Source organism: Rousettus aegyptiacus, unplaced genomic scaffold (assembly GCF_014176215.1).
Source record: "Rousettus aegyptiacus isolate mRouAeg1 unplaced genomic scaffold, mRouAeg1.p scaffold_m13_p_3, whole genome shotgun sequence".
NCBI classification, from domain to species: domain Eukaryota; kingdom Metazoa; phylum Chordata; class Mammalia; order Chiroptera; family Pteropodidae; genus Rousettus; species Rousettus aegyptiacus.
The window spans coordinates 153,271,555-153,288,440 of NW_023416306.1; the positions used below are offsets into that span (position 1 = coordinate 153,271,555).

A 16,886-nucleotide genomic window follows, 5' to 3' on the forward strand; every position below is an offset into this window, starting at 1 on the left:
CAATTGCATAGAATTTGCTAGAATTGGGAACGGGGGCGGTGGCGCATTCCTTCGCGGGCTGAAGCTTAAGCCTTCGGGGTTGTATACCTGTTTCTTCTATACCTGAGCCTCAGAACTGTTTCTTGGTTTCTGTATACTGGTAAAAAGGTGCCCTCGCCCCATCACCCCCGCCCCCCACCGCAGGAACAAGGGTCCGCATTGAACCAGGTGCGAATGTTTGCTCTCATTCTGCGCCTTTCCCGCCTCCCCTCTCCGGCCACGGCCCCCGCCTCCCCCCCGCCTGCACCCTTGGTGTTGGCTGCAGCCCGCGAGCAGTTCCCGTCAATTCCTCCCCCCTTTTCACAGGATGTCCATATTAGGACATCTGCGTCAGCAGGTTTCCACGGCCCGTCCCTGCAGCTATGGGGGGAGCCATCCCCGCAGTCCCTCATCCTTGGGGGTCCACGACACCCCCAAGACTCAAATTGCTAAATACTCACAAGACAGAGAAACACAAGATGGGAGAAAGGGGGCCGCGAGGGCGGCGGAGGCGGCAAGGAGGCTGCGGAAGTATCGAGGCTTGGGTGCCCCCCCTCCAGTGCCGCAATGGTTGCGCCGTGACGTCATTGGTCTCATTCATAAAAAATGCTGTTATAAAAGCGGTGGCTGCGGCTCCTCGTACTCCAACCGCATCTGCAGCGAGCAGCCAGGGAGTGGAGACAGAGCCGGCGGCGGCGGCGCAGCGAGCGAGCAGTGACCGCGCTCCTACCCAGCTCTGCCCCATAGCTCCTACCTGCCTCCGTCCCTCAGCCCTTCGCCCCGGCTTTGACTAACCAAGACCATGATGTTCTCCGGCTTCAACGCCGACTACGAGGCGTCCTCCTCCCGCTGCAGCAGCGCCTCCCCAGCCGGGGACAGTCTCTCCTACTACCACTCACCGGCTGACTCTTTCTCCAGCATGGGCTCTCCTGTCAACGGACAGGTAAGTCTGGCTTCATGCCGTCCCGGGACCTAGAGTTCGGGGTCACTGGGGAGGAGGCACCGGGAGAGATACTCAGGAAGACGATTTGGGTAACTCCTTTTGGCAGGGAGGGAGGCGGCCCCGGTCGGAGCAGCCCTATCTCGGGAGCCCCGGGACTTGCTGGGAGCGCAGGCACGCTAGTCACAGTAAGAACTGGTTCTCCTTCCCCGCGGCAGGCTCGTTCGGAGCTGCCCGCGGCCCGCGCTCTCTGACTGGTCTCTGACATTAGCTAGGGCAAACAAGTCCCAGGCGAAGAAAGACTCGCTAACTAGAGCCTAGTTTCTCCCGGGAGGCGGCAAAAAGCAGCAACCACCCTCCCCTCGCAGCTTGGAGCAGGGGCGGGGGAGGAGGGCGAAGCGGGCGAGTGTGTAAGGCAGTTTCATTGATAAAAAGAGAGTTCATTCAGGAGACTCCGGAGCGGCGCCTGCGTCAGCGCAGACGTCAGGGATATTTATAACAAACCCCCTTTCAAGCAAGTGATGCTGAAGGGATAACGGGCACGCAGCAGCAGGATGAGGAGAGAGGCACCGCGCGGTGGAATTCTTGGAGGAAAGGGGGGCACCTTTCATCCAGGATGAGGGTGCATATGAAAAGATATGAGTAGTCACTGGCAGGACCGATTCTCCTCCGTCTCCCTGCTGCATGCAGCACTGGGAACTTGGCTCGCCCCACCTGTGTCCCGAACCTTCATGTCAACTTCCCTCTTCTGTTTCGTTCTAGGACTTCTGCACTGATCTGGCCGCCTCCAGTGCCAACTTCATCCCAACTGTGACTGCCATCTCGACCAGCCCGGACCTGCAGTGGCTGGTGCAGCCTACCCTGGTCTCCTCCGTGGCCCCATCCCAGACCAGAGCCCCTCACCCCTATGGCGTTCCCACCCCCTCATCTGGGGCTTACTCCAGGGCTGGAGTCATGAAGACTGTGACAGGAAGCAGAGCTCAGAGCATTGGCAGGAGGGGCAAAGTGGAACAGGTGAGGATTTCATCGCCACCTTTTTTCTCTGCAGGGGTCGGGAGTAGGGAGCACAGTGGATAGGGTCAAATCACTGGGGGGAACTGACTACACATGCTGAGTGGGGGGAACTCTGGCTCTAAGCTCTTTCCATCCTGAAGCAGACTCTGATAGTCCCACATCAAGGAATACCTTAATAGTTTCTTCCCTAAGGGGTTCCTATCTCAGGCTTTTACCCTGGGCTCTTCATTCTCTTGCCGAGCATCTTATTTGAAATTCAAGTCACACCCAACCTGCAACTGTAGGTTAGATAGAAAAGGCTTTGCAGAAGAGAAGCCAGCTAGCTGGGAAGCTGCAGGAGCCAGTTTCTTAGGGGTGGATGAATGGAGCTGATGGCAAACATTGTTACTGAATGTTGGTCTTTTTTTCTTCTAGTTGTCCCCAGAGGAGGAAGAGAAAAGGAGAATCCGTAGAGAAAGGAATAAGATGGCTGCAGCCAAATGCAGGAACCGGAGGAGGGAGCTGACTGACACACTCCAAGCGGTAAGTAGAGTTCATGGGTCACTCCTTTTTAAAACTTAAGGGGAAACACTTGAAACTAGCATAAAATAATATTGAATGTCAACTCTGATTGAACAATAAAAATTAAGAAAGAAAAGAACAGAATCAGCTTAAAAAAATTTAAGTGGAAAGTTAGAGATTGGGTTTAAGTGGAAAGTTAGAGATTAGGCTTAAGTGGAAAGTTAGAGAAGGGAGCAGTGTCCTTGAGCATTACTGTGTCTTATGCTTTGTTTTATCCCTTTGTATACAGGAGACAGACCAATTAGAAGATGAGAAGTCTGCTTTACAGACTGAAATTGCCAACCTGCTGAAGGAGAAGGAAAAACTAGAGTTCATCCTGGCAGCTCACCGACCTGCCTGCAAGATCCCTGATGACCTAGGCTTCCCAGAAGAGATGTCTATGGCTTCCCTTGATCTGAGTGGGGGCCTTCCTGAGGCTGCCACCTCTGAGTCTGAGGAGGCCTTCACTCTGCCCCTCCTCAATGACCCTGAGCCCAAGCCCGCAGTGGAGCCTGTCAAGAACATCAACAGCATGGAGCTGAAGGCTGAGCCCTTTGATGACTTTCTTTTCCCAGCATCATCCAGGCCCAGTGGCTCTGAGACCGCTCGCTCTGTGCCAGACATGGATCTGTCCGGTTCCTTCTATGCAGCAGACTGGGAGCCCCTGCACGGTGGCTCCCTGGGGATGGGGCCCATGGCCGCAGAGCTGGAGCCCCTGTGCACCCCGGTGGTCACCTGTACTCCCAGCTGCGCTACTTACACGTCTTCCTTTGTCTTCACCTACCCCGAGGCTGACTCCTTCCCCAGCTGTGCGGCTGCCCACCGCAAGGGCAGCAGCAGCAACGAGCCCTCCTCTGACTCACTCAGCTCACCCACGCTGCTGGCCCTGTGAGCAGGCAGAGAGGAGAGGCAGCAGGCACATACCAGTGCCACTGCCAGAGTTGGTGCATTACAGAGAGGAGAAACACGTCTTCCCTCGAGGGTTCCCGTAGACCTAGGGAGGACCTTATCTGTGCGTGAAACACACCAGGCTGTGGGCCTCAAGGACTTGAAAGCATCCACGTGTGGACTCAAGTCTTTACCTCTTCTGGAGATGTAGCAAAACGCATGGAGTGTGTATTGTTCCCAGTGACACATCTGAGAGCTGGTAGTTAGTAGCATGTTGAGCCAGGCCTGGGTCTGTGTCTCTTTTCTCTTTCTCTTTAGTCTTCTCATAGCATTAACTAATCTATTGGGTTCGTTATTGGAATTAACCTGGTGCTGGATATTTTCAAATTGTATCTAGTGCAGCTGATTTTAACAATAACTACTGTGTTCCTGGCAATAGTGTGTTCTGATTAGCAATGACCAATATAAAACTAAGAAAAGATATGACTTTATTTTCTAGTAGATAGACATAAATAGTTATATCCATGTACTGTAGTTTTTCTTCAACATCAATGTTCATTGTAATGTTACTGATCATGCATTGTTGAGGTGGTCTGAATGTTCTGACATTAACAGTTTTCCATGAAAACGTTTTATTGTGTTTTTAATTTATTTATTAAGATGGATTCTCAGATATTTATATTTTTATTTTATTTTTTTCTACCTTGAGGTCTTTTGACATGTGGAAAGTGAATTTGAATGAAAAATTTAAGCATTGTTTGCTTATTGTTCAAAGACATTGTCAATAAAAGCATTTAAGTTGAATGCAACCAACCTTATGCTCTTTTCATCCTGGAGGTTTAGTAAGATTCTGAAAAGGATCGGAGACCAGTTTGTCAAGAAGGGTAACTCCTTGAGGGGGATGCACCCATTCGTTTGATCCCCTATCAAAGAGGAGAAGGAAACTCTAGAGCTGATGTTGGAATATTTTATAAATATGACGAGTCTTCACAGTGCATTACTAAGATTCTCTGCTACAGATTCTGAGGGTGGGAACCTGCTGGTGCTATAGCTTTTGTGGTAACCTGTCTTTTTGCGTCTTTTTCTGTTTTGACAAAGGTGAATATTTAAATCTAGTGCCGATATTAAATTTAAATGTCTCGATCTTAAAGAGATTCTTTTAGCAAACGATTAAGCTTTGTACAAACTACTTTAACTTCTTATTCCCACAAAATAATGTGGAATTATCTCACATGAGGGTGAACTAATTGAAGAATGGTTAGAATGAATGACTTTCTCAGTGTTCCACTACTGGATTGGAATCTTAACTTCCTCAGTCATTACCCTATCCACCAGGCTAAAATGCCTCTTGATACTTGATTTAAAAAAAAAAAGTTTTTAGTTGGTTAGGAAAAAACCCCAACCTTTTCAGTCCGTAACTCTAACATACGTGCGTACATTTAGTTGGATTATTTTTATCCTTGGAAGAAAAGGAGGGTTGTTTGTCCTATCCTGCAGTAGCAAATACATTGATATTTCTGATGTTTCTTTAACATTCTATGCCTGACATTCAGTTTACACTGGGGGAAGAAAAGCTGGCTCTGAGAAATTGAAAGAGATCTCAAACAATACAAATAATGGTTGATCATTTGGTAAATAAAAAGTTACCTAATAGCTCAATAAAGAGAGGTCAACATGACTCTAAATAAGCTTTAACTTAGGAACTTTATCATCTTAAAGAAGAACATGACCTTTGTCTGGGACACCTTGGTAATGGGGCACTTACACGCACAGGTAAAAACCACAAAGAAGGGAGGAGGCACCCTTCCTACCCTGTGCTCAGGTGCTATGCAGGCACCAGCCTGGAAGCCAGAGACCATGCTTGCACTCATGCTAGGTGGACGAGCAGCTTCAGTGCCGGCCTCCTAATGCTTTGGTGCTAATGAAAGTCACTGGGTGGTTACGGGGTGTCACACTCAGCCGAGTTGAAAGTTTTCATTTAAAATAACAGTTCTATTGAAGTCGATGTTCTTACTTACCAACTCCCTGCTTTTTACATAATAATTGACAGTTGAAAGCAACTTACTTTAGGCTCTTAAGAGCACTGATATATCACACACCACTTACATATTATTTTTAACTGTCTGGCAATAATGACAGGGGCTTTAGACTCCCTATTTGCTGTTCAGAGTAAATTTCCTGTAGCCTTTAAATACGACCTAAACTAAATACAGAATTGCTATACTGTACTAATGCCCAATCTGAAATACCAAAGCGATTTACCCTGAAAGAAAACCAGCTGGCTCCCTTACATGTACAGCAATAACAACCCATGGAAAGAGATATCCCAGATGCAGAAGGGAGGCTAGGCCTCTAGCCCTGGACATTGAAACTGCTTCTGGGGCCCCTGTAAGCTGTATGTTGACTACAGAGAGCATTGCATCTCACTTGACAGCCCTGGCCCAGGCCTGGACATAGTCCCTTCCTCTAGTTAATCATAGCCCAGCAGAGACCAGGATGCTCCATGAACGAGACTGCATTAAAGGTCGAAGAAGAGGACCTGCACACAGGAAATCTGTGTAACAGGCTTCTCAGAGGTCTGTTATAGGGTCCCCCATAGGGTTGACTTCCTACCAAGCTCCTGGCCAACCATTCACATATGATCAAGAGAAGAAAGGAATTCCCTCTTTCCAGCCAAAATGCTCCTTCTAAATCCTCCCTTTCTGATTCAGGATTCAGCAACTGTTATGAATGATGGGCACTGGAAATGTCAATTTCCTTTTGGAAAAGATTCTGCTATGTACCCACAAAATAGGGCCTTATACTGGTCTCAACAAATCAACTATCTTAGTGCAACATCTTTGAACAGTGATGCAAAATATGCACATATAATAGTAAAGATGGGAATAAGGATTAGAGGGGTCATTTCCTGATGGGGAGAATGTCTAGTTTAGCTCACCAATGGATCCTCAAACCTGGCTCAGTGCCTGGCACATAGTAAAGGGTTAATGAATATTTGCTTAAGGGATGAATAAATAAATTCTGTATTATTTCCACAGGCAGAAATATATTCTTCACATATTCTCTAAATTCTCCTATTCCAGGCCCTGTTAGCTATTAAGTAATGGGAATTTCACATCTTTATGTCTGGTTTCAAACACATACCCCACTTCCATCTTTGGCTCCTGGAATTCTTTCACTGCCTCCCTTGGGTTACCTCTGCAAATTCGACTTCAAAATGAATGCTTCCAGTTCCAAATTAATTTTAGATGAAAAAAAGATAGAAGAAAAAAAATTATTTCTATATAATAGTGGATGGTAGAGTCTGCATCGTCTTTGCATATCTCTGCATCTTGTGTAATTATCAAAATTAAAGGGTAGCATTAACAATTTGTCTTAATAACAGTAATTTTGTATCAACAGCAACTTTCCATGTATAAATAAAAGTAAGTCAACTGTGCCGTCTTTAATTAATGGACAAAGACGAGACCGAGGCAAAGAAAAAGTTCTCAGATGATTACGCTAAGGAAATTATCTGAAGATTCAATGTTTTTCAAATACAAAAAATCTACAACGTAAAACCACTCCTTAACTACGTATGAGACTTCTTCCAAACACAGAATAATCAAATGGCTCAAAATAAATAAATAAATAAATAAAGGTGATACATATGAACATCATTTGAAGACTGAGTATCAAAGAGCTTTAAGCTATACTGTTTTGCTATACACGGTAAAGAGCACACTCTTGACTCCTCTCCAGCTCCAGTTCCTGCCCTTCTCCCCTACAGGCACTCTGTTCATGGGCCTTCTTTCCGTTCTGATACATAGCATACTTGTTCCCGTCGCAGTGTCTTTGCACTTGCTGTCCTGCTGCCTGGGCTCCTTTTCCTGGTGTTGGCTCCTTCCTGTCATTTGGTACTCAGTTAAAAGGACATCCCTTCCAAGAAGCCTTCCCAGGTCATTCTATCTAGAGTAACTGCTGCACACATTTCTCTGTGACTCTCTATCCTATTATCTTGCTTTGTTTTTTCACTATCTGTAACACTTAATTTATGTTTTCTTTCTTTCTTTTTTTTTTAAAATAAATTTCAAATGAAGAATAGGTGCATATGTAAATGTAGGGATATTCATCTTCAAAGAAAAACAAAACTATATTTTTCGTTCTTATTGATATATAATTTTCAGACTGTCACATGAATGCATTTGAGTTCATTGGTTCTTAGCAATTGGTATGCGAAATTATAAAACCTACGATTTAGAATAGAGCAATAAGGGTTAGCTGCTATCACTATCATTATCAATACCAGTGTCATTACTATCATAATCATCATTTACCAAAAATAGGCCCAGACCTGAAGAAAAGCAGATGAGAATAGGTATACTGACTTCTGATAAGTGAGTTCAGAATTCCTGAAGGGTGCTGGCTGAATAGATTTCCACTTTCTTTGCATAAGGAAGAAATTGACAGCAGCATAACTCGATTTAGTTACAATGCCATTAATTTCAACAGCCCCACATATCCACTCATGTACTAAACTAAGTTGCCTTGCCTTTGACCCAGCATTGTTCAGCTGCCTGGGAGAACAAAGAGCAGAAAGGGCTCTCTGGTCATTGTCCTAAGGAGGCTGCCTGGCCTGATAGCCATCAGCTCTTCTTAATTAATAAGCCCTTCTTACTTTCAGCTCACGTTGACATAGTGCTTGGGTTTGGTTCAATCAGTTGATTAGGATAATAGCCCAGAGAGGTTTGATCATTGGTTACATTAGAAGTAGACATACAGGAAAGGGGTCTGTTAAAGGGTGTAGAGGAAAAGGCAATACCTTCATCACAAGGGTAAAATAGCAGAGGCCCCAGTTGCTGCCATATTTACAGAGGGTAGCAATCTGTGGTAACATGTACAGAAACAATGATTGTCTTCAGGTTTCAGTCAATCATGAAAGTGTCATCATGCTAAATATTGAAACAATATGATTAATCTGGATTTGAGGAATTGGATGTAGTATAACAAAATGGTTCAGAGCACCGGCTCAGCTTTGGATCTTGGCTCCTTGATCTTGGGCAACTTTAGTTACTCCATTTGTAAAAAGGGAATAATAATTGTTCCACTTCTTAGGGTTGTTGTGAACATTAAATAAGTTAGTGTGTGTAGAGTGCTAATTATAGTATCTGGACACACAGATGTATTATAAAAGTTTAGCTGCTATTTATTATTTTTATAATTTAGGGAGATAGAGGTTTAAGGGAGAAAATATATACCCTCTGGAACAAGCATGGGCTTTATTTCATTCAATAAAATATTTTTGGATGTCTACTATGCATCAGGTGCTGGATTCAGATGTGTGGAAGACACAGCCCTGTCCTCAAAGAGTTCATGGCTAGTGAGGGAGAAAGTCACATAAACACATCTGTTATAATATACTGTCACGATTAAAATTAACATGAGCTGCAGGCTTTGAATGGAAGAGGGAATGATAAATTCTACCTGGGGAGTCTCTGAGAAGGGACCTCTGAGATGGGCTTTGAAGGTGGATAGAGTTTGCTAGATGAGCAAGTGGGAAGTGGACGTTATTCCAGGAGGCAGAGGGATAGCACTGTAAAGACACAGACTCATAAAACAATGCCCTTGGTTTTGCTGGGCTATAAAATGTAGGGGAAGGGGGAGGAAAGGGTGGGAGATGTCAATTAAAGAGTATCCCAGAAGGACATCTGATTTCATTTGCATCAATATTGCAGCATCAAAGTGGAGGGAACTGGAGATGGGTCAAGAAGAGGTGACTGTGTCCAGATCATGAAGAGCCTGGTATTTACTCAGTTCAGTTGTGTGTGGGCTGAACCAAGGTAGTGGTGGTGGGAACAAGAGGTAATTAGGGGGTAGGACTGTTGGGACGTGGTGATTGAGTGGACGTGGGAGGTGAGGAAGGGGGAGGAATCCAAGCTCACTCCCAGGTTTACCAGGCTTGACACACAAGGAGTCTTGTATAGTTCCACCAATGGCTTTGTGACTACAGGGAAAAGAGCAGGTTTGGGGAATAAGACGGTAAGCTCTGGGTTGCACTGTAGAGTTTGCGTTGCCTATGGAATATCTAAGGAGGATCGTAGGCAGTTGGAATTACACAACAAAAGTTCTATGTTGTGAATTTATAGAGCTCATCTGGAGACGTGTTGAGATAGAACCTAGAGCCCTAGGAGATAATATTGATAGTGGCTAACATTTCACATGTACTTGCCCTGTGTCAGGTTGTGCTGTGTACTTTACAGGCAATGCTAAATCAGGGACCATATTTGCTTTGCTGGTCATTTCATCTCTAGTAACTGGCACATAATTTTTGTTGAATAGTTACTCTCATTTAGTCCTCGCAACAATCCTATGAGGCAGATATTATTAGGATCCCCATTTTACAGATAGTACAATGATCTAGGTAAGGATAAATAAGTTAACCAAAGTCACGCAGCTGGTAAATAGCAGATCTGAGATTTGAAAGCAGCTCTTTGTAACTCTAAAGCCCAAAGTGCTTAACTGCTTCACTAGAATATTAAAATTTGCCCCCAAATATGTTCTTATGTGATCTAAATCCTCTGAGATCATTTCCATTATCAAATCAGGAGTGTGTTTCAAATAATCTCAGAGCTCCCTTTTTAGCTTGAAAACTCTGACATCAGATGAGTTCTATGAAAGTGTCCTGAAGGGGCCCACGCTGCATCGTTCAGGGCAGAAGGCCTGAGCCCTGAGGTGAGAGCAGTGCGCACCAGGTGCTGGCAAAGAGGACGGATTAGTGTCCTATTTCTGCATTACAAATTACCACACACCTAGCACCTTCAAACAACACACATTACCTCACAGTCTCTGTGGGTCAGGAGTCTGGGCACAACCTAGTTCTGTCCTCTGTTCAAGGTCTCGCAAGGGTAGAATGGTGGTGTCAGTCCAGCTGTGATCTCGGCGGGATGCTTGAATGGGGAAGTCTGCTTCCAAGCTTGTTCTGGTTGTTGCAGACTTTATTTCCTTGTGATTATATAACTAAGGGCCTGGCTCTTTGATGGCTGTTAACCAGAGGCCACCCTTAGGTCCTATAGGTTGTTCTTAGTTCCTTGCCACGGAGCTTCTGCAATATGGCTGCTCACTTTGTCAAGTCCACCAGAAGAGCCCATTAGTGTTATATATATAATGACATAATCACAGGAGTGATATCCCATCACCATTGCCAGCTTTTATTGTTTAGAAGCAAGTCTCAGGGTTTACCTTCACTCAAAGGGAGGGAACTATATAAAAGCATGGACACCAACAAACAGGAATTATTAGGGGTCACCCTAGGGTCTGTCATCCACAAGGGGTCACAACACCTGCTGAGGATTTAAAATTAGTAGTAAAACACCATAAACTGGCAATTATGGAGGTTGTCTGACAAAATACTTTCTCCTGAAAAAAAAAAATCTTGTTCTTTGAAGTTTTAAACAGTTGCTGCAATTTCTATTGAGTTTTCATAATGTATATGTAAGCTTCATTTAAAAAATTGCTTATCCTTTAAAGCAATTTTACATTCTATTTTGTATTTATCCTTTGTATTTATCCTTTTGTATTTAGCAATTTTGTATTTATCCTTTGTATTCTACATAAAAGTTAACTCCCCATTACATTACAAGTTGTTCCCCAACACCTGGGCTTCACTACATGCCTTCACTTTAAGAGTAAGTTTGTAATAGTTCAGAATCATTTGAGATTGTTTTTTTTTGGGGGGGGGGGTGTAGTGTGTCTCCAACTCTGTGGTAGTACACAATACTGTGTTTAAAAAGTAGATCTGAAGTAAAGATAACATGTTGACTGTAAAGACAAAGAAACTGAAATTGAGTTACTTTAGTTATTCTATGTGACCGCTTGGAGATTTTGTTTAAAATGCAAAACTGTGAAGCACTGCAAACTGAGAGAAGCAATGTTTTTATTTTGCCAATGCTCATTTCAGTTAATACATGAAACATTTTACTAAATTTTAACATTAACTTTACAGTGGAAAATTGTTTTAAATTGTTTTAAAACTGAAAGATGAATCAAGAATAAATATTACATTTGTGGTATGATTTAATAGTTGCCTTATACTAGGTAAGTTACTGTCATGCTGTTTAGGAATAAAAATAGCTAGCACTGATTTTGGCTCACAAGGTGCTAGATACTGTTCCAAACACACACACACACACACACACACACACACACACACCCCATACTAACTCATTAAAACAACCTTAGCAGGTAAGTCTTGCTATTATCCTTATTTTCTAGATAAAATAGGGTTGGGGGCACAGAAGGATTGTGATCTGTTCAGGATCATTCAATGGCAGAGCTAGAATTTAAGCCTGGGTACTGTGGTTCCAATGCCCGAATTCTTAGCTATGAGTAAGAAAAAAACAAAGCGAAACCAAAGTCCCCAGCAACCTTGGAGGTCCATGGAAGCCCTTCAAAAAGAACAGGCAGGCTTCTTTCCATCCAGGGGCGTTCCTTTCTATTCCTGACCTGTCCCTGTTGGATCCTAGGCCGAGGGAGAGCTGACTTCCCAAGGTGTGCTCCTGGTGTCACCTCTCCCGCCCTCTCAGCACCCTTGTCTGCCGGGCTCAGGTTTCTCCTGGTCCTTTCCAGCTTCTGGCCCTTTGCTCCAGGCCAGGTCGCTGGGTCAGGCTGCGCCAGGAGGTCGTGAATCTTCTATTTACTGTTTGGTTTCCATGGTGACACGTAGGCGCCGTCAGCGCCTCCTGTCACCGGCCCCGCAACGCGGCCTCCACCCGGCGCCGTGACGTCTGCCGGCTGCTTCCGCTCTGCCCATATTTGGCGCCGCTACTGCGCCGCCGGACGGGTGGAGGCTGGGAGCGGGACTCCCGCCTGGCCTCGCCCCTGTCCCGGTCACGGCTGGGTGGAGAGCTCCCGGCAGCTCTGTCCCAGGTTCCCTCACCCCTTCCCCTACACTCCCACGGAGGCAAAGGGCGGGGGCGCAAAGGGACTCCGAGAGAGGACGTGGGTGATTGATGGATGAGCTCTGAGGTCTCTTAATATTCCTTGACTCATTGAGGCTGCTGTCAGGATTTGGGGCTGTCTCGTTTGTTCGGGTGGGTGAACCGGGATCACGATTTTCTCACTCTGCCCAGAGATCATGGAGACAGCCCATCCCTCGCCTAATTATTTTGTATTTTATAGGTTTGACCTTAAGATTCTCGCCTATGGCTCAGTGCAAAGCCTTTGAGACAGAGGTTTTGGGATCACTGGTGCCCTTCAGGGGATAAATGACCTTGGGAAGGTCACTTCCCTTTACCCAGCCTGGTAAAATGGACTGGAGTGGTGGTGGGGGCGGGGCCGTAACGGTTGCAGCAGCATTATCAGCCTGGTGAATGGAGATCACCTCCCCCCCACCCCATGACATATTTGGAATGTCAGTGAAGTTCTTTGAGGACCCCTGAAATTCTGACCCCACAGTGACTGGATTAGTGTCTCTTTGCGCCTAGCCTATATTAGGCGCTTAATTAACTTTAGTTATTGAATTAATCACAGGGAAATTACCTTCGGATTTCACCTTTATAAATCTTGACCCCTGCAATTCCTCTTCCAGGCGGAAGGAGAAATAATACGATGATTAATAATCACGCAGCCAGGTTGCTGATGTAAAGAGATTTGTAGATGTAAAGGGCAATAAGCATTCCTGGGAGGAATCCTGCGAGATTCCAGAAGTGTCTGAGGGAGCCGTGGGTGTGTGCCGCGGGGCCTGAGGGCGGGGGTGGGGCGGAAAGTGCCGCAGTGGCCACCGCTGGGGGGCCCGCTGCTGCGGACGTGGGGTTAACTCTTCAAGCTACTAAGTTGCGGCGGCCTCCAACCTCCATCCTCCATCCCATTCCTCAGTTCCTCCGGCCAGATGAGTGCCTTTCAGTATTTCAGAGCTGGAACGCTATGATTCTCTAATTCAGCCTTTCTATTTCACAATTGGGGAAACCAAGGGTCAGAGAAGTTGGTTCACCCATCCAAACTTGCACAGCTAGTTAGAGACAGATAAAAGCCAGGATTTCTGACTTCAAGCTAGTGTCCCCTCCACCTCACCTAGGTGCCTCTAACCTCCTGCGCTTCTGTGGCTTTAGGACCCTGTTGCCCGGCTGAGCTGGCCGCGTCCATAGTGAAGGTAAAAACCGACTTCAGGGCCCTTTTAGGCACTCCTGCTGCCCCTACACGACCCTCGGCCCAGGACTTGAGGCGATAGCCAGGAGGTGTGTACTCCCAAGCCGCTCGCATTCCTCCTTAATGGTGCCTGGAATGGCCAGAGACCCTGAGTCGGCTGTCCTGAAACCTGCCTTAGACAGGGGTTGGTCATTTTTCATAGTTACCCAAGCTTTGCATTAAGCATTAAGCCAAGACTACAATAGAAGACATGAATAGTCTGAAACCATGGAAACCCTTTTTCTGCTCTTTGGAAGATTTTTTTCATGGGTACGTAGAGGTTAGATCCTTGGGGGGCGGGGATGAGGGGTGGGAATGCCTCTATTTTCTCTTCCCGTTCAGCCTCACTCAACTTTCTCTTACAGTCTATATTCTATTTCTTCCCTAACTTTTAGGCTGAATATGAAGGCAGCTTAGACTGAGGAGACTGGTGCCGGCTGTTGGCTTCCGGCCATCCCAACTTGCGGATTTGAGAAGGGGTCAGATTCTTGTACCTTTCTCTCTGATTGCGCTTAGAGCTGAAGCAGCAGAAGCGGTAGCTCTGCCCCCTGGTGGACATGTGAGGCAGAGCTCCCCCTGTCCAATTCCGGGGAGGTTGGTTGGTACAGGATAGGAGAACAGATTTTTGTTTACTTTGATAGAAATAGCAAAACTTGACAGAAAAAAAAAATTCTGTCTCTCTAGTTTATTTCTGAGAATTTGGTCAATTTGGATGCAGAAAACACTTCTGTTTTTTCTCTTGTCTGGACTGCTTTTTTTTTCTTTTTGCTAGCCAAACCCTGTCCCTGCTTTCAAACACTATTTCAAATTCCACCTCCTTCATAACAACGTGTTAGACTCTCCTCTCCTATGTATCTTTTAAAATGCAGCTTGACACAGACCCAGACATAGGGTGCACACTTATATACTGTCTTATTGTTGTTTCCTTGAGTCTGGGGCCATATCATATGTATCTTTTGTGTTCATAGACCCCACAGTGCCCAGCACAGGCCTGAGGACAAAAACTATTCTCAATTAGCCTTTGCTGATTAATCGATTAGTTAATTGATTAATTTCTACAGAAGCAACTCTAAGCTCTCGCTTCAATAAACCTTCCAGAGCTCTAAGTTCTTTGGGGAAATCTAGATAGTGATCTAATCAAGCATAGCCTTGCACAATAAGTGGTTTCACAAAGCAGTTTCACAAGAGAGCATCACCACCACCCAGAGAGGGATGAGGAAGTTGGAAGTGGACTCTCAGAGAGATGTGGAGGAGGGTGGTGATGTGAAAAGGTCAAAGGATGAAAAATTAGAGAGGGGGCTTCTGCTCCTGGAATCAGAGAAACAGTACAAATGCTAACTCCAGGTTTCTATCCAGACTCTACTATGAGGCCTTGGGCACATTTACTGTCTTCTCTGTGCGTCAGTTTCCTCATCTGCAAAAATGAATGCCCTTCTCATAGTGATGTGATGAGAATGAATTGCGTTAATCTTTGCAAAGTGCTGGAACAGGGCCTGGCACATAGTCAGGTCTATATAATAGTTTGTAAATGAATTTTCCTGCTTAACTGTCTTGCAAATGGAATGGGGGAAGATTATATGATCTCTCATTTCCCTTCTGCACTGACCTTCTGGGGCAAAGCATGAGTTTTGGGGTCAGGCAGGTCTGGGTTGACCCTTGTCTTTCTTAGCAGTTATGTGACCTTGGGCAGATCACTCTACTTCTTGGAGCCTCAGTTTTCTTATCTGCAAAATGAGGATAATTGTGTCTACCTCAGAGACTGTTGTATACATTACATGCTTGTAAAATGCCTGGCATAGAAGGAGCTTAATAAACAGATGTTATAGTTATTATTGATGAGAAGAGCCAAATAAAGGAGAATAGGGTCTTCAAAATCTTTGATGTTTGAAGAAAGACTGAGCATATTGAATAGCGATGAGCCTAGCTCCAGTCACGGAGCTTGGGGGTGGGAGGATAGGCTATAGGTCTGTGCCACGATGTGATATCTGAAGAAACCGGGAATGGTCTGATGAACACATCAGCTCTAGAAAGATTTTCTGCTTGAGAGCTGTGTTGAGGGTGTGGACCCAGTGGGGCCACGTGCCAGCAGCTCTAGGCCCTACCTGCTCTCCTTCCCAGGAGGGGGGACTTTAGTAGAAGAGGGTGTGGGCAGGGTGGGCCCTGGAAACCTGTTGTTGTTGAGTGTGTGTGTGTGGGAATGGCCCAGAGACATCCTGCCCTAGGAGCTGGACTCCCAGGCCTGGTGTGGCCTTCCTTATGGCAGAACCTGTCTGCACAGCTCCCCAGAGTTGCCATTCCCAACCTTGATGGAGGACAGCCCAGACTGACTGCCAGCAATTATCTGAGGGGTGGGGGGAAGGAGGGTTATGACAATCTTAAAGCCAAATTAATTCCCTTCAGCTACATGTGTGGAAAAGTACTAAACGGAACATGCAAATGCTGTATGTAGTCTTTTGAGTTCTTTTCGAAGGGAAGGAGGGTTGCAAAATCCAGCAATGACAGAGTGTTGCAATCCCAAGCATGTTGGGAATCACTCTTCTGATCCTCCCACTTGACAGCTCTTATCCCCTGTGACCTACAAAGAGTTGCGTGCTTCCCAACGGGTAAAGGTCTGCATTAAGTAAATTATTCAGGGATTCCAAAATCTGGACTAATCCACCCGAGAAGCTGTTTGGGGGTCACAGAGGAATCTGGCAGCCTCATTTCAAACACATATTTCCAGTAACGGCAACAGGGTGGGTCCCCATGAGTAGCACCAAGAGCAGAACTCAAAGGTAGAAACAAGGCTTAAAAAGAGTCAGGAAGGTGCTAATATTTGTTGTGTCTGTGGAGGAGGGAATGTGTTTATTTTCTTCTTTTTGCTTGATGTATTTTCTGATTTTTTTTTTTTTTTTGCTTTTGGGAAGTGCATATTGCATTTGTAATAAGAAAGAAATATCTTTAAAATGTTTCCAGCAGAGTGGTATGTTTGTTTGTTTTTTTTTTTTTTGAAGAAAACAGAATATTATAAATAGGAAGGCTCAAACACCTCCTACTTTTTTTTTTTTTTTTTTTTTTTTTTTTTTTTTGCTTTTCTTCCTTTCCAAAAGAAATAGATGTTTGTGGTAAAAACTTTCTTGAAAAAATGCAGATAAAGAAAATAAAAATCACATGTAATTCCATCACAGAGATAACCACTGATTTCCCCTTTCCAATGTACACTTTAGTTTCATACTCTTTAGTTTATATTCTGTAGTTGTTTTTTTTTTTTTATGAAAATAGGACCATGCTGTATCACTGTTTTGTAATCTGCTTTTTCTATGCAGTAGATCATGAACATAAAATC

General features: G+C 45.0%; 1 protein-coding gene across 1 annotated transcript; it reads left to right on the forward strand.

The window, feature by feature from the left end:
* Positions 1-661: 661 nt before the first annotated feature.
* Positions 662-4,213, forward strand: FOS (Fos proto-oncogene, AP-1 transcription factor subunit). Its single transcript, XM_016122593.2, has 4 exons — positions 662-961; positions 1,721-1,972; positions 2,387-2,494; positions 2,763-4,213. The coding sequence occupies exons 1-4, from the start codon at positions 821-823 to the stop codon at positions 3,402-3,404; spliced, it is 1,143 nt and encodes a 380-aa protein (XP_015978079.2). The 5' UTR covers positions 662-820; the 3' UTR covers positions 3,405-4,213.
* The last annotated feature ends 12,673 nt before the right edge of the window (positions 4,214-16,886 follow it).